This window comes from Rattus rattus, chromosome 11 (assembly GCF_011064425.1).
Source record: "Rattus rattus isolate New Zealand chromosome 11, Rrattus_CSIRO_v1, whole genome shotgun sequence".
Lineage (NCBI taxonomy): Eukaryota > Metazoa > Chordata > Mammalia > Rodentia > Muridae > Rattus > Rattus rattus.
The window spans coordinates 93263411-93281653 of NC_046164.1; the positions used below are offsets into that span (position 1 = coordinate 93263411).

The following is an 18243-nucleotide window of genomic DNA, read 5'->3' on the forward strand; positions in this document are numbered from 1 at the left end:
ATAAAAGTGAGCTTAGTCCTACGACAGACAATAAATCACAAGTGAGATGTAGTCTAGTGTTTGTTCCTAACAAGTCAGAGGGCTAGACCTCTGCCTGACTTTAGAGCATGCTCCTCGATGTTTCTCAGAGAGGAAGGCAGTGCCTAGCCGATCCATGAGAGGCCTCACTCCAAAGCCTGGCATCGCCCGCTGGGTGCAGTTCTTCTTTACAACTGAAGTCTTGGACCTTTCCTTCTCCCCCAGTCTCCCTCCTGCAGAAGACACGAGACCTCCACGCCCACCTCTGACACACAGACCTGTGAGCCCAGGAGGACATAAGCTTTCCCAGCTGACTCACCCCACAAGCCTGGCTCATTAAAACGCAACGCACTCCAGAAAACCTCTGTAAACAAATGGCTGTTCTTGATCCGTTTTCTCCAGTCCTGAACTTCCAAGTCACTGTGCAGGTTACGGCGCTAAGTACTAGAACAAGCACTAGACATGAGAGGCGAACTTCTTCATGTTCCCCCAAAGAAATTTGCCAACATTAGGGATTAATGCATTTGTCTAAAGCAGTCTTGGGTGTTTTGAGTTTCCCAGGAGAGAGCAGTCACTGAGAAAGGACAGCTATCCTTGGCTATCTGGAAAGCCTTCTGAACATTGACAGTAACTATTCTGGGGAAGCCTGGAGCCAAGGAACCCAGGCTGGGCCTAACTAACCAAATAGAGACATTTTTCCTGGAGCCTCGAAGGCATCTTCCTGAGTGACAATGTATTTAAAACACGAGCAGCATCTTAACACTTACTCTCTGCTTTGAATACTGCCAGCAGATGATCTGAAATTAATTCTTCCACCGAAGATTCCATTTTCCTTTCCCCATCAATTATCCAAGGAGTTTGTGGCAGATTCCTGGAGTATTTATTGTATCTGCCTGCCAGAGAAAGATCAGGAAGTTGGATGGGATGCTGCGATTAATGTGTGAGGATAAACTGGGAGACAACTACTTAGTAAGTTTGCTGCGCTGGATGCTAGGGTAGAAAAGAAGGTCCAGCCCTTAACTAACAAACAGTCTAACTTGGGAAGCCGTCACATAGACATGGAGATAATTAAGGTTTAACATAACAATAGAATAGCTAGCTTAGAAACAGAGACAGTGGGGTTGGGGATTTAGCTCAGTGGTAGAGCGCTTGCCTAGGAAGCGCAAGGCCCTGGGTTCGGTCCCCAGCTCCGAAAAAAAAAACCAAAAAAAAAAAAAAAAAAAAAAGAGGAGAAACAGAGACAGTGTATCAAATGACTGAAACGATTACTAATGTGACTCACCGCTTAAAGAGTTACACGATGCTGTGAAACACAACAATAAGACTGCCTTTCCAATCATTTCAATATCATGGTCATTGCTGATGTATTACAGAGAATTAATTCTGTGAAAATTTTAAGGACTTCTAATTTAAAAAAAAAAAAAAAACTCCCCTACCCCTAACAAACTGTGACTCACTGCCTTTAAGAATAAAGCTACCAAAAAAATAAAATAAAAGCAGCAACAAGAGGCAATCAAAAGTAAAGAGCAATTTCATTTAAGCTTTTATTATAGAGCAACTATAACTTTTGAAACAAAGCAAAAATCTGTTTGCTATATACCAATTAGGAAAGTCAATACATTTTCTTTTTCTCTGGATAAAGCCAAGTGTTTAGACACAGAGAGGAAAGTGAAATTAGTTTTCTTAAGTTTGTTTTTCATGTTACTAAGTGCCCTCTGCCTTCCTAGCCTCCTCTTGCTCAGGTTCGGGCAGCCCTACATCAGTGAGACCAGAGTCAGCAGACACGTTCAGGAAGGGGCTCACAGGGTATGTATGTTCTAGATGAAATATTTACCAGCAACGAAAACAGCACCATGAGTGCATTCAACTTCAAGGACAGTGCATATAGTTTTGGGGGAGTCTGGAGGACAAGGAAATTGCCTGAAAAACAAAATAAACTTTATGGACACTAATATTTGAGACACACATCACAGAACCAAGCTGCGACAGCCTGGTCTGAGAAACTCAGAACTCAAAGATGGTACCTCTCCCTACCTCAGAGGTTTAGAGCAGAGAGGGCTCTTTGGGCCTGCTACTTTTCAAATTTTACTGTGTTGTTTTAAAGATTTTTATGTACATGCATATTTTGCCTGCATGTGTGTCTATGTAACACATGTGTTGAATGTCTATGGAGTCCAAAAATGGTCGCTGGATCCTGGAAATTGAACACAGGTCCTCTGAAGAACAGCCAGTGGACTTAATCATAGAGCCATCTTCCAGTCCCTGTGTCTTTAGACTGAGACAGGGCCTCGCCCTGTATCCCAGGTTGGTCTGGAACTTGCTATGTTGCACAGTCTGGCCATAATCCATTTGACCTAGCCTCCTGAGGTCTAGGTTACAGGAATAAGCTATGACGTCAGCTACTGAGTGCCAGCTTCTTTTTAACATTTATACGTCTGTGCATCCCATGTGTGCCCAGTGCTGGAGGAGGCAGTGAACTCCCACGTGGGTGCTGAGTTCTACTTCTAACACACAGCAGTGGTACCAAACAAATTGGGGTTTTTATGCTGCCCTACACAGTCAGGGGATCTTATCTGCCCAGTGGTAATCTCTAACAGCCTGCAGACTTCTGGGGAAAACCCACACACACACTGTAGAAGCCCCTCTAGGCTCTTCAGTCATTTTGTTCTATCAGGCACTTGCTGCTGGCTTAAACAACCCTGCATTGCCTGGGTAGAGCTGGCCTGTGGTGGCAACTGCTCCCACTTATGGGGGGTCTGCCCTACCTATGGGGACTCCTCCTGCACTTTCCCTCCTCCTTCCTTCTCATTTCAACTGTGACTGTGGCAGTTACCCCCCAGAGTCCCGAAAATCGACAAGCCTGGGTGCTACTCTCTTGGCCTTTAGTCTGAGAGCAGAAGTAACAACATAGCCTCTGTCCATCATTTAGGAAGTCCCAGAGCAGGACTGGAGGCTACCTGCAAATAATCAAATTCTGACCTAACCCCAAACAGGGGCTTGGAATTTCTCTACGATTTCCCAACATACCTTAACAATAAAATCATTTAGAAACCCAGGAACTAGTATTTATATAGTCTCCTTTTTAATTTCAATTTTCTGTGTATGAGTGTCTTGCCTGCATGCATGTGCCTGCATCATGTGCCTGCCTAGTGTCCTCGGAGGCCAAGAGAGAACATCGGATCCCCTGGACTGCGTTACAGTTGTGAGCTGTCATGTGGGTGCTGGAACTGGCCCCAGTCTATCTCTCTAGCCTTGACATACAGTACCCCGTACTTTTTAAAATTTAATAAAAATATTTCTATTGTAAGACTCATTTCTTACTTCATAAACAATAAGAAGCCCCATAATTTTTTGCTTGATATTTATTCAAGAATCTTCTAGAAGGGAAGCTACAGTAATTCATTTTTTTTTTAAGTACTGATAACTAAAATAGAGTTTATTGCACTTCTACATACACAGAAGACGAGATAACTAAGATTCCTAGTGTGGAGTGCAGAACAGATCTGAGGCCAGGCTCCCTGACTCTCCTGCCACTGCTCCTCTGTCCAAGTGAGGACACTGCCACCCCTCCTCTTCTCTCCTTCAGAGATGGCCACACTACAAAGTGTCAGATGTGGGGATGGAGCAGGGAAAGCACTAGGCCTATGGACCAGTAAATTACTCAGTTGAAAACCTCCTTTATTGGAAATCAGTGTCCTCCTCTCGAAATCAAAAGTTTGGGTTTTGGTCCCAAGGACTGGATCCAGGCCCAGCTCTGCCAGGTAAGTACTGTACCAGGGAGCCTCTGGCTCCTCTTCTGTGAGACACGGGAGTCCGGGCTCGCGTGTTCATGTGATGAACATTTACTAAATGCTGCACGTGTCAGGTGCTGTCAGGCTAGGACAGGCTATGAGGAGGCCTGAGAAGCACACAGCCTGAGTGACAGCCAGGCTCTGACATTCCCACCGCTTCTAAACGTGCTCAGTGCTCCTTACTTCTGAACTTACGTGAGGAAGTCTTCTTCTTTTATCCTACTCAACGCTTTCAAAACGGCCATTCTGGTGAATACTGACTGTATGGTGTGAAATGAAGAGATATTCATCAACTAAGCAAGAGCTGAAACACAACTGATTAGAGGAATTACATCACCCTAATATTTAAAATCAAGAAATACGTAAGAGTCCGGGTCCCAAGAAAGTGAGTAAACTTAAGTGCTCTTAACTTTAGCCTGTACCTGGCATGCCTCTCCAGGCCTCTTCTTCAGTCTACATTCTTAACAGAAGCAGCCAGGGCATCACGGCATCAGGAAGAAAGACACACGGGACACTTGGATTCAGCTCATTGTCTCCTTTTTGTACAGTTCTGTGAGCCGAAATCTTTCCCTCCAAAATATTCTGTCAGGGTGTTTTATGCAACAATGGGAAAGTAACCAAGGCAGGGCCAGCACTGAAGCTATCCCACTGCTGGGTGATGACCGGACTTGCGGGAGGAATGTGGAAGAGCTGGGAACCCTGAGGAGAGTAGCTCTTGAATGTTCTACAGAGCCTAATGGGCCACTCTCATGGAAGGGATAAGAAAGCTGTGCAGAATATGGGAAGTTCAGGCCTGGTTCATGAGGTGTCAGGCGGAACAAAGCTTCTATGAGGACAACTAGGGGCCACTTGTGGGACCTCCATTAAAGAGATGAAGAGAAACCTCCTGCCCAGCACTGGGACACAGGAAAGGTGTCCTGAGGGCAAACCTCCTGCCCAGCACTGGGACACAGGAAAAGTGTCCTGAGGGCAAACTGCACACACTGAAGGTTCCACCTGTGAAGGGTTAAATTCATCCGAAGGAAGTAAGCCTAAATCAAAGGGGTTCTTGGTTCCTGGAAGTGTTTCCCAGGGTCAGCACACAGAAGATGATACAACTGTGGGCCAAAGGAGCCAGACTCCAGCCTGAGCCGGCAGCAGAACCCAGCAGCACATTCACAGGGCACTGGTTTGTTAGGTACAGAAGATGCAGGATTCAGGGGGTCGTGGAGCCCGGCTGTGTGGTTTCTGAGAACTGCGACTGGGTAATGTATGGAATGACTGCAGTCCTGCAGAGAGGCCCTTAGATGGATGGCTACAAGTTCCAGGCCAAATAAGTTTATACAGGTTGTTCTAGGTGACCCCGAATAGGCCTGTCTCAAAACCCCAGAAGAAAATAAATAAATACATAAGGTAAAAAAATGCATTGACCAAATGGAAATATCTAACTACCAGTTCTTGTCACGTACCAATGCATATTCACTTCACTGGTAATATAACAAGGAAAAATACTTACCTGTTTGTTTTTGGCTGGTTTGAAACAGTCTGGGCAAACTTCACCTCTGAAATAAAATTTGAATTAAGATAAAAGTTTAGCCAGGTGGTGGTGCACACCTTTAATCCCATCACATGTGAGACAGAGGCAAATGTATCTCTGTGAGTTTGAGGCCAGCCTAGTCTACATGGTGATTTCCAGGACAGCCAGAGCTACAGAGTGAGACCCTGTCTGAAAAATAAATAAATAAATAAATAAATAGGAGGAGGAAGAGGAAGGAAGATGAAGAGGAAGAGAAGAAAGAAAGGAAGAAAAGGAAGAGGAATCTTTAATGAAATTATATTAGATTGACATAATCAAAATACATCTTATATGCCTATATTTATATATTTTTATATATTACATATATATACACATATATTTGTGAGTTGCATTGGTTTCTCCAAGGAATCTCTACAAAGGGGCATATTTTAAATCTAAGACATGACAAGTTCTAAAATGCTCACAAGAAAGAAAAACAACACTATCCTCATGAAGAAGGGAAACACTAACAGCTTTACATAATTGACACTTTTTACGGGGCACTTACAGGAAATGGCAATCTTGAAGTGTTTCTGGGTGAGCAAAGACCACACTCACTTCGAACAAGCTCTACAAATGACAGAAGGTTTTCAAATGAGCAAAAGGAAACTAGCAGTTGCCGACTATGAATGGAACAGAAGCCAACCCCCAAGGCTGCTCAGAAGGGCTGCAGGGACCTAGAACACTGGTATAGCACTCTCGAGCCTGCCTGTTTGCTTTAGAAAGGAGGCGCTACTTCTAAACCCAGTAACCAGTGAGACTAGCAAAACTTAAAACTAAGGCTGTTGCTTTGTTTGCCTGTCTTCTGAGATTGTAATATCATTCTGACATTTCTGTCTTCCCTTCCCTCCATCCAAACCTCCCGATACCCTTCCTCCCAAATACGTCTTTAAGTCAAATCAATCTGTGTCGGTGTTGGACAAATGCATACATTAGAACGGGGATGGATTAAAAATTCAGGCCTGGAAGGACATAATTAAAAAATCGAAGAGACCTTCCAGGTCCCTACTGACCAATTACTAGCAGGAAAAAAACATTTTGTTTAATTCTTTCAAGAATTCTGCATGGAGCCTCTGCGTGCGTGCGTGCGTGCGTGCGCGTGTGTATTTGGAGACTAGAGGCTAGCCTTATTTTCTGAGCTGGGGCCCTCGCACTGGAACTGTCCCTCACCAGTTAAGCCAGGCTGGCTGGCCAGCTCCCTCTGGGAACCAGTCTCTGCTTGGCTCGTGTGCAGTTCTGGCGATCCTCACTGCGGTCCAAACGTCTGTGTGGCAAACACCAGCAGAGCCATCTCCCCAGCTTTCAAGCTTATTCTTAAAGTATTCAAATTTGGGGTTTTTTTGTTTTGTTTTGTTTTGTTTTGTTTTTCTTTTTATTCTTTTTTTCGGAGCTGGGGACTGAACCCAGGGCCTTGCGCTTGCTAGGCAAGTGCTCTACCACTGAGCTAAATCCCCAACCCCTCAAATTTGGTTTTTTAAAAAAATGTTCTTAATTTTTGTTTTTTCAAAAGTGACACTTCCCCATTATGAAATAATCGAGCACACTCCCACCCCCCAGTGTGAAGCCATAAGCTGTTCAGTGTCTCTCTTCTATTAGACACACTGTTAGACGTTTTAGAAAGCTGCCTTAGTAATCGTCTAACTTCATGGGTAACTTTCAGTTATAAGGACTGTGAGACATTAAGTTATAGAAAATAGTCAAGTTATTTAAAAAAAATTGCTGCAGCAAAAATGTCTGTATGTGAGTAATTTCATACTATATATATCTGACCTCTGCAGAGACTATTCAGGACTTGACACTGAAGCGAAAGCTACCACAGCCGACTGTCTTCTCATTGAGCTCTCACTACCTAAGCTCACTAGGTCTACCAAGCCTGTCTCTGGAAACACAGTAACAAACGGTTCCTGTTTTGTTCTGTATCCTAATCTACAGGATAAGAATAAAACTAACCAAGTATTTCCTACTAAAGAAAGCCAGCTGGAACCTACGCACACATTACTAGGTCTTTTGTCTTCCACTTTCTGCTCTTTGAGTCAGTATGTAAATTCTAAAATTGTCTGCTTCAAAATTGAAATTTGAGGTAAGAACAGTTTATTAATGACTTCGCTAATTTCCAAAGTACTTTTGTTACTTTGTTTCCCTCTCAGACCATCTGTGAGGTAGTTTTACTGAATTCTTTCAGTATTTAGTTTAAAGAGCTGATCCTTCTGGTCTTAGTCCTTAAGAGGGGGAGGCAAAAGGATCAGGAGTTCTCAGCTCTACAGTAAGTTCGAGGCCCACCTGAGTTATAAGACTCTGTCTCAAAAAGAAAAAAAAGGGGGAGATTATTTTTTACAACCATATAGAGCATATCATTTAGAATGGTTTTTGAAAACCTGATTAGCTTTAGAAGATGGCGTTGTGACTTTACTTGAGTAGGGATCTATCTAATACTTGGGGAATTCCCTTCATGCAAAACGAGCAGTGAGCCTTGACTAGGGAAACCTACTGTCCTATGAGCTGGGCATCTGTGCCGTGTTTACACAGGGAAAACCTGGCGAGCTCTCCCAGGACTGAGGTCAGGCGATCTCTAGAACTGAACAGAGGTCAGGTGTCCCCGATTCAAAGGCCTAAAACACAGAGTCTTGAAGTAACTCAGGTATTATGGGATGAACCCACTTCACTGTTTTTCAAAATCTAATGTCAATGTACTTGAAAGCAAGATTAGGCACAGGTCAGTCAAAATTAAATAGTCTCGAGTTAATTCAATACTTGCTTAGATTTAAAAAACCCTGTGTGTGTACGTATGTGCACATGCCTGTGCCTGTGTGTGTGTACATGAGTATATTTTGTGTGTGCAGTGTGTGTGTGTGTGAGTGTGTGAGTGAGTGTGTGTGTGTGTGTGTGTGTGTGTGTGTAGGTCAGAGGGTAAACTGTAGTAAATGGTTCTCTTCTGTCACCGAGTGGGTGTCAAGGACAGAATTCAGGTCATGAGGCTTCATGGCAAGCACCTATACCCCTGAGCCATCTTGCTGACTCCTTGATCAGTTTTTAATAGATTGCTTTTTATCAGTACATCTGTCCTTCCAGCTAAACTGCAAATTCATTTCAGGTAAAGATTCGGTCAGACTTTTAAGGTCAGTGTGTTCCCAATATTTGTTATCTTCCTAAGTGTCCTGGACCACAAAGAGAAAAAACAAGCAAGAGGCCCTAGCGTGAATTTCGAGAGTTCTAAGTGAACAGTTAAGACCTTCAGAGACCTCACTGAGTTACATAGCTTTTGGTTAACCAGGCATCCAGCACTAATGCGGTGGAGCAGTGAGCAGAGGTCACCACGGCACTGCCGTTGTCTGATACCTTCCCATCAGTGGGGACTCCCAGCTCCTCTGAAAACAGGGGGTGAGTTATCCACTTGTAGGCTTCCTTCAGCTGAACGACTTCATTTCTTCCCAGGGACAGGCTCTGCTTTCTGAATAACAGAAGAATTAATTTACTGCGTGAAAAAGTCACTGTTCATGTTAGCGAGAAGAATGCATGACAGTTATTTTAAAATAATGGGTACCTACTATGTGTCAGGCACTGTTTTACACAGTAGACAGACCATTAAATAAATGCGACAAAAATTCCTCGCCTCGTAGGCTTGTATTTTAGAGACAGCAAAGAACTGGCATTTTTAGTGGTGTGTGAGCCTATTTTTGAAGATTCAATGAAAAAAGCACACTAATTTATTTTCCTGAGTTGGAAGCGCCAGATTCCAAGATTTATATATTCTGGAAAGGTCAAATAAGGTGAATGTTTACTGCTTGGAATTAGGAAAGTATCTAATACAATGTTATATCCATGTTACAAACATTTATATCTCCTCCCTTGCTGAAAATGGCACTTATTTATGGGAATCAAAGTAAAAGTTGCTGCCTCTCTGCCCCTCACTGCTTAGGAAGAAACATTAAATCCTGAAGTATCAACATTCTAGAACATTCACCAGTGTAATATGAATTATATAAAAATCTCACATTCCCCTAAAATCTATGCATGAACCAATACATCCGTTTTGATAAATGCCAAACGTGAGAGCTAGCTTTAGTATGCAACCTGCAATTGTTAATAAAAGGGGATTAAGGAAGTAAATACAGAGTACAGCATTACCAAAACCCATCTACTTTGTCGAGAACCCCCAGTTATTACTAAATACCAAACACGGTGAGGGCTGGCACAAGGCTTGTGACAACAGATAGGGCAGAGTCCAGTCATGAATAATCTCTTTTGTTTTTGTTGCTGTTGTTCAGAGACAGGATTTCTCTATGTGGCCCTGGCTGTCCTGGAACTCATGTAGACCAGGCTGGCCTCGGACTCTGGCTCTAGTGCTGGAATTAAAAGTGAATGCTGGCACACTCCACCCTGAGTCACCCATCTTCCCGTCTAACTCTTCACTGACAGAGTTACTTACTACCTATAAACAATACAATCGGCAAGACCAGCCAAAACTACTAAGTCCAGTAGGTAACAGTTACAGTGAGTTGCTCTGGAAAGACTGTGGGTACTAGGAGTCGAGCGTGGACCCTCTGGAAGAGTACCAAGTGTTCTCAACTGTGGAGTCATCTCTGCAGCCCAAGAAGTATATTTTAAGGGATTAAAAAGTAGAAACAGAAAAATAAACTATTTTGAAATTGTTTATAAACCCGAGAATCAAAGAGCTAGAGCAAAAGCTAACCCTGTTAAAACATTGTTCTCTCTACACTTAAAAAGGTTGTTATTCCTAAATTCTAAGGCTTTGAAACTTAACACCTCATTAAGCCTGCAATCTTTGATAAGTATGTGGCTATTTCTCCTTTGAAAAGGAAAGATGCAGACATGAAATACAAAACAAACAACAACAACAACAAAAAAAAAAAAGGGAAATCTCTGAACCACAGATAATCTTCTAATATAGAAAGCTCTGTTTCCTTCTGGGTTTTTCTCACTGAAGTACATAGGAAACGCCAGTAATCACACAGGCCCTCTTTAAGTCACAGAATGTTTAGTTAAGAACAAAACAAAACCGAAGAATTAACAATGTTTTTTAAACAGGATTTGGCAACCAAATCCTGATTTGAACATGTAAGATTCTGTTTACATAACCTGATGTGTGACGTTTTCTTCAGTACAGGAATGGCTCATTTAACTACATAGTACCACCCTGAAAAGGGTATACATTATATGTGGTATTTAACACCATACTACATTCCTTATATCCAAAGATCTAAATTCCAAGGCCTATTTGTCTTCTAAGAGACTGCCAGTAGGTGTTCTCTGCAAACTCACTGTTGCTCTGATAAGCAGAATGTTACTTTTCATGGCTTATCCTCTAGTTTTATAACATAGCTTCAAGTACACATCTAAAATTTGTTATCTTAAGATAGCCTCCCAAACTCCATGCAGAACTGCCTGATGCTTGTAAATCTGTGTCTACATTAGATGAGTCTGGTCCTGGCTGCTGTAGAAGGAAGCCAACTAGGCCTGGTGCGTACGGAAAGTAGCCCTGTGCCAGCATCTCTGTAGCTGCTGAGTGTACCCTACAAGGTGAGGTGGTGGCAGTGTAGTAAAGGTGCCCTAAGAACTAGGTGGCTTGTATTTAAATGGCAGCAAAAACTCCCTACCGAAATTACTTACCCCATTTCCTGTTTTACCAGCAACCATGCAGCATGCTGTAGGCAAGTTAGTCACACCCAGAAAGGAGAGAAAAGGGAAAGTGTTCAGTAAAAATGAAGCTCCAACATCATTAGCAAAGGGCTTAAACAATTTGCTAATTCAACTCCTCTTACTAGAAGATGAGACAGTATTTACTGCAGCGACCTCAGGCTCCGTTCAAATGAAAACACCTAAGATTTCATTTTGCAGTGCTGACTTGCTGTGCTCTAGGGAAAGTAGAAAGTAGTGTGAAAGTAGTAAGGCCTCGTGGTATATACACTTGGGAGAGGCAGGAAGATCGGAAGTTCAAGGCCAGCCCTGACTGCCTAGCAAGTCTGAGGCCAACCTGATTGACATAAGACCCTATCTCAAAACCAAAGAGCCCACAGTGACTGAGCATACACACTGCGTCTAAAGCAGAACTGAAGGGTCTGGTTTCAGTTTTCTTCTATAACTCCATCTGGCTCATGATATATTTACATGGTCAGGAGTTAAAGTAGTATCTGCCTTCAACTCTCTGAAATACAACAAAAACCAAGACAGATTTATCCAAATGAAAGAATAGATATACAACAAAATGTATAGTAAAATGGTAATACTTACGGAATCTAATGTGGGTTGACATTTCTTTCAACTTTTTTTATGCATTTAAAAATTCTACAGTGTTAGGGAAACTTAATCTGGGAAAGAATTAAAACTTGTGAACTTTGGAGGTTAAAGAGGCAGCTGAGGTTATAAACAGAGGCTGCCCTTACAGCATCCACACAGGAGCTCACCTCATTTACTCCTCTTCTGGCCACGGGGGCCAGGGATACACATACATACAGGCAGGCTAAACCTCGTGAGCACACATGTCATACACATTAGCCATTACAGTACAGAGTGTGAGCTCTGACTAGTCTGTCACGGAGAGGTCATGGTTGTTACCTTAAGAGCTCATCTACAGATTACAGAACACACATCAGATGCCCGCTTATGTCTGCAGGAACTGATCACTCCTTTGCATCCCCAAACCGCTATGGTAATTCCGGAGTCTCCCTCACTGATCAATATGAACTATAGAAACCCTTTGGACACAATCTCTTATCCCTTTCTCTGCACTTCTGTTGTTTTGAGACAGGCTCTCTTTGTGTAGTCCTAGCTGACCTAGAACTCAAAAGTGTTGGGACTAGATGGGTGCCCCACCACACCTGGCTGTCTGTACTTTCTAGTGACCTTTCTGTCTCTTCTGAGTTACTTCCTCATGATGACATCAGGGTACACCGTGATTATAGAGTGTCAGAAAACTGGAGATTGCCGAGGGAAAACGAACAACCATGTGTAGTACAAAATTAAATCAAAAGCCTTCATATCTGAGACTTGCTAACAAGGTTTCCCTTCCTAATCCTCTGCCGGTTCCCTGCTCAAGCAAGCTGCAGGTTGGACAACACTAATCCCACAGCAGGAGATAAAAGGGTGAATCCCCCAAGAAGTCAGTTTTTACCACATGCTAATAACTGCCCACACCTGTTTCTGCCTAAGGAAAAAAAGAGCATGTCTCTCCTTTTCAGGTCACCAAGAGAACTTTAATAAATGTTCTATTTTTTTTTATTTACATTTCAAATGTTATCCCCTTTTCCAGTTTCCCACCCATAAATGCCCTTTCCCATCCCCCTCCCCCGCTTCAATGAGGGAGTTCCCCACCCACCTACCCCTCCCCAGCCTAACATTCCCCTACACTGGGGTATCTAGCCCTGGCAGGACAATAGTCTTCTCCTCCCATTGATGCCCAACAAGGCCATCCCCTGCTACATATGCTGCTACAGTCCTGGGTCTCTGTGTAGTCTTTGGATGGTAGTTTAGTTCCTGGGAGCTCTGGGGTGTCTGGTTGGTTGATATTGTTGTTCTTCCTATGGGGTTGCTAACCCCTTCAGCTCCTTCAATCCTTTCTCTAATTCCTCCATTATGGACCCAGTTCTCAGTTCAACGGTTGGCTGCCAGCATCCACCGCTGTATTTGTCAGACTCTGGCAAAGCCTCTCAGGAGACAGCTATATCAGTCTCCTGTCAGCATGCACTTCTTGGCTTCATCAATATTGCCTGTTTGGTGGCTGTATATGTATGGGCTTGGATCCCCAGGTGGGGCAGTCTCCGGGTGGCCTTTCCTTCAGTCTCTGTTCCAAACTTTGTCTCCGTATTTCATCCTATGAATATTTTTGTTTCCCCTTCTAAGAAGGACTGAAGCATCTGCACTTTGGTCTTCTATCATCTTGAGCTTCATGTGGTCTATGAATTCTATTTTGGGTAATCCAAGCTTCTGAGCTAATATCCACTTATAAGTGAGTGCATCCCATGTGTGGGGTTTTTCTGTGTGCTTGTGTTACCTCACTTAGGATGATATTTTCTAGTTCCATCCATTTGCCTATGAATTTCATAAAGTCATTGTTTTTAATAGCTGAATAGTACTCCATTGTGAAATGTACCACATTTTCTACATCCATTCTTCTGTTGAAGGGCATCTGGGTTTTCCAGCTTCTGCTATTATAAATAAGGCTGCTATGAACATAGTGGAGCATGTGTCCTTGTCATATGCTGGAGCATCTTTTGGGTATATACCCAGGAGAGGTATAGCTGGGTCCTCAGGTAACAAGCACTATGCTCAATGTTCTGAGGAACCTCCAGACTGATTTCCAGAATGGTTGTACCAGTCTGCAATCCCACCAACAATGGAGGAGTGTTCCTCTTTCTCCACATCCTCACCAGCATCTGCTGTCACCTGAGTTTTTTATCTTAGCCATTCTGACTGGTGTGAGGTGGAATCTCAGGGTTGTTTTGATTTGCATTTTCCTGATGACTAAGGATGTTGGACATTTCTTTAGGTGCTTCTCAGTCATTCAACATTCCTCAGCTGAGAATTCTTTGTTTAGCTCTGTACTCCATTTTTAATAGGGTTTTTTGATTCTCTGGAGTCTATCTTCTTGAGTTCTTTGTATATATTGGGTATTAGCCCTCTATTGGATGTAGGATTGGTAAAGATCTTTTCCCAATCTGTTGGCTGCCATTTTGTCTTAATGACAGTGTCCTTTGCCTTACAGAAAGCTTTGCAATTTTATGAAGTCCCATTTTTCCATTCTTGATCTTAGAGCATAAGCCTAAGATTTTTAAGATTTTTTTTTCTGTTCAGGAAATTTTTCCCAGTGCCTATGTGTTCAAGGCTCTTGTCCACTTTTTCTTCTATTAGTTTGAGCAAATGTGGTTTTATGTGGAGGTCTTTGATCCACTTGGATTTAAGCTTTGTACAGGGTGATAAGAATGGATCGATTCGCATTCTTCTACATGCTGACCTCCAGTTGGACCAGCACCATTTGCTGAAAATGCTATATTTTTTCCACTGGCTGCTTTTAGATTCTTTGTCAAAGATCATGGGACCATAAGTGTGTGGGTTCATTTCTGGGTCTTCAATTCTATTCCACTGATTTATCTGTCTGCCTGTCTCTGTACCAATTCCATACAGTTTTTATCACTATTGCTCTGTAATACTGCTTGAGGTCAGGGATGGTGATTCCCCTGGAAGTTCTTTTATTGTTGAGAATAGTTTTCCTTATCTTGGGTTTTTTTTTTATTCCAGATGAATTTGCAAATTGTTCTTTCTATCTCTATCAAGAATTGAGTTGGAATTTTGATGGGGATTGCATTGAATGTGCAGATTGCTTTTGGCAAGATAGCCATTTTTACTATATTAATCCTGCCAATCCATGAGCATGGGAGATCTTTCCATCTTCTGAGATCTTCAATTTCTTTCTTCAGAGACTTGAAGCTCTTGTCATACAGATCTTTCACTTGCTTGGTTAGAGTCACACGGAGGTATTTTATGTTACTTGTGACTATTGTGAAGGGTGTCATTTCTCTAATTTCTTTCTCAGCCTGTTTATCCTTTGAGTAGAGGAAGGCTACTGATTTGTTTGAGTTAATTTTATACCCAGCCACTTCGTGAAGTTGTTTACCAGGTTTAGGATGATCTATTCTTTAGACAATGGGGGGGGGGGGATCCATTCTCTAGAATAATCAATAAATTCTTCTGCCCCAACAGAATCAAACGGCATTAACGTTAGCACGTTTAATCAAGCTGAATACCAGAGGCGGAATGCTACACCTCCTGCAGGTTCAGGAGCCACACAGTTTAGTCCTAGACTCAGCTTAACCGTAGCTCATTCTAGCTGGCACATCCTAGGGAAGTTGGCCGCTGCTAGCTCAGGTGCTGTGTTTGCTGGTCACACACTCTGGATGCTGGTACGCATTCCCCTAGCTACAAAGAAGAGTGAGCTGGGGACTGGCACCCATCCCTCGCTGAGCTTCCTGACGGATGTAGTATGACCAGCTACCTGCTGTGCTTGTTCCCACATCTTCCCGGCCACGAACCTCTGGGAACTCTGAGCCAAAATACACGCCCCATCCCCACCCCCACCCCCGGTCTAAGACTAGTAATTAAAACAAACAAAACTGGAATAGTCAGAATGTTTTGAGTGCCAAATCAGGACACGATCCCAAAGACTAAAACCAAAAGGAATGGTCACGTTCACATGCACACAGCACCTCACATGTATATGAAAGCCACACTTGGTCCTCGAGTCTATACAACCCATCGAGGAAGGCATCATGCAGGCGTGTCCATACCATTGCCTTCTTATGTGCTAGCGTAGGAAAAAGATGGAGAACTGCCTGTGCTGACATTCATCACACACAGGAAATTTAGCACAAAGGTCTGAGTTTCAGGGGTCTGAGGGAGTGGAGGGGAAGGTCCGGCTTGGAAATTAGCAAGATGCACCGTATGCATGTATGAAATTTAAAATAGTAAATGAAAAATATTCTAAAAATGATAGTCATATATCCCAGAAACATGAAGAGAGCCCACTCCTCCTTTTTTATTTCCTCCCCAGTCCTAACAGACATCTAAGTCTGTAACCAAGATGTCTGGGAGAGAACAAACCCTTGCACAGAGGGTAGGTGCTCTCTCTGAGTAACCACTCGCAAGGTAGCTTTCTCGTCAGCCCTGCATATCTTAGCCGTAAGGTAAAAAGGTTTCAACACTTTGTCATTTGTGGAGGTGCCTCCTGTGTAGTAAGATCTCACTGACATACAGAAAGACAGACAAGTATCTGCCCATGAACAAAGCCACAAAATAAAAGAAAAAGGCAGTGAAAAGACAAGATGCATTAGTAGAATGGGGGTCGGGGGTGATAACATCGCTGGGTTATATCTGAGGACAGGGGACCCCCTGTCACACACAGTTTGAGGAACTGGTTCCGAGAACTGCCTGCGTGGCCAATGGAGAACGTATACTCCAAAGAGAGGAAACTATGGTGCAAAGCCAGAGGGTACTAGGAAGGCTCCTGGAGCTCTAACAATGCAAAGGTTGGGTGGTGAGGCAGGCAAAGGTAGACACAGGACCACTGTCCCCACACACAGGGAGGGACACACTAAGATTCCATGCTAAGGCAAGTTCAAAAGCATTTCATGGAATGGAGCAGCAGCAGGTCGAGCATATCCGTCTCCAGGAACACTCACTGTGAGTGTTCTAAGCAAACCAAAGATACCAGGCGGTAAACCAGTGATTCAAGCAAGAAATGACGTGTTTTAGTACAGCTGCTGAGGATGAAGCACAGAGGTGACTTTAGGAAGTAAGGAAAGGGGCTGGAAAGATGGCTCAGCAGCTAGGAGCACTGGATGCTCTTCTAGAGGACCCGTGTTCAATTCCCCATACCCACAGTTTACAACCCTTTCCCTAGGGTTCAATGTCCTCTTCAGGCAGGTTGTGGGCATCGCATACACGAAGTGCACATACATACACACAGTGCACATACATACACATATGCAAAGCACTCGCATGGACTAACAAAAGTGCTAAGGAGGTAAGGAAGGCACCGACTAGCAGGACGTCTGCACCAGCAGACATTTGGAAGTTTGTAAATACTACCAATGCCACTGAAAACCTGAAGCCTTCTGACGCCTACGTGTCGTTTCAATTTATTTATAGCAAAGATGGGACAGATATGGACTTCTCCCAGCGGGAAATGGTAACAGTTATGTGGGTAGCTGGGGGCTCACAGCTAATGTGTCACACGCATGCATGCAGAGACAGAGGGAAACGGAGAGATCATCTGTTGTTTTTCTCTGAGGGTTGAGAAAAAGAAAATCAAACAAGACACTAAGCCTTCCTTTACTCTAGGTTCCCCACTATGCTGCAGTAGAACTGGAGAGTGTTGGAAGGCTTTGTCGGACTATGAAAGGCAGGGAAAGCAAGGACAGATCTGTGCAGACAGAATAAGCCTGCAGGGCTCAATTGACTACAGGTCTATCTATTTACCAGGTCCCAGGATGGCTGCACTGTGAGTTTTATGGCTTTCCACTGTCCAAAACTGCTATTTTCTTAGCTCTGAAAGATCTGACTGGGAACTAGGAAATTCCACGAGTGGGGTGGAAAAACAGGCAGAATGCCTGTGAAGACTATTCCTGAGCTCTAACTTAGCATCTGAATTCTGGAGTTAAAAACACTGTGAAGTAAGGACGTCTACTGCCAGCAGATGTAGCTGGGGTGTGCGAGTGCAGTTTCCTTTGAGCTTGGTGCTGGAACACATACCTTACGAGCGCAGCGACCAAACCTCTGCCTACAGGCTCCTAAGCCCCTGCCATGGCACAGCACTGTTCAAGAATTCGCATGACCATCACGAGAAGACGATGAGGCGGCTCAGAGCACAAGGGCACGGACTGCTTGTGCAGAGCACTCAGTGTGACTCTCGGGTCCCAGCTCCCAGCTCAGGCAGGTCACAACCGCTTTAACTCCAGCTTCAGGGGACCTGACCTCCAGCCTCTACAGAAACCTGCACTTGTGTGCACGCATGCATGATTAACAAAATAAGAATAGGGCCGGTCATGGTGGCACAGGCCTTTAATCCCAACACACGAGAGGTAGAATATCTCTGAGCTCCAGGCCAGCAAGGACTACATAGTAAGACCACATGCCAAGCCAAACAAGTAAATAAAGATCTTTAAAATGTGAGAAAGGGGCTGGAGAGATAGTTTAGTGGTCAAGAGTACGGCTGGTCTTCCAGAGGACCTGGGTGTGACTCCCAGTGGCAGCTCCAGTCCCTATGACTTCCATAGGCACACCATGGTGTGGTGTGTGTGGACACACACATACACACACACAGACAACACACACACACACACAACAATAGTAAAGAATTTAACACATTTT

General features: G+C 43.6%; 1 protein-coding gene across 1 annotated transcript in view; it reads right to left on the reverse strand.

Moving 5' to 3' along the window:
• Positions 1-18243, reverse strand: part of Pus10 (pseudouridine synthase 10) — a 52460-nt gene that overhangs the window by 23851 nt on the left and 10366 nt on the right. The window contains exons 3-9 of the mRNA XM_032917020.1: positions 10993-11027; positions 8701-8812; positions 5873-5934; positions 5305-5350; positions 4005-4069; positions 1853-1938; positions 786-911 (exon numbers count right to left, since the gene is read on the reverse strand). Coding sequence (XP_032772911.1) covers positions 786-911; positions 1853-1938; positions 4005-4069; positions 5305-5350; positions 5873-5934; positions 8701-8812; positions 10993-11027 — 532 coding nt within the window. The remainder of the gene's footprint in view (positions 1-785; positions 912-1852; positions 1939-4004; positions 4070-5304; positions 5351-5872; positions 5935-8700; positions 8813-10992; positions 11028-18243) is intronic.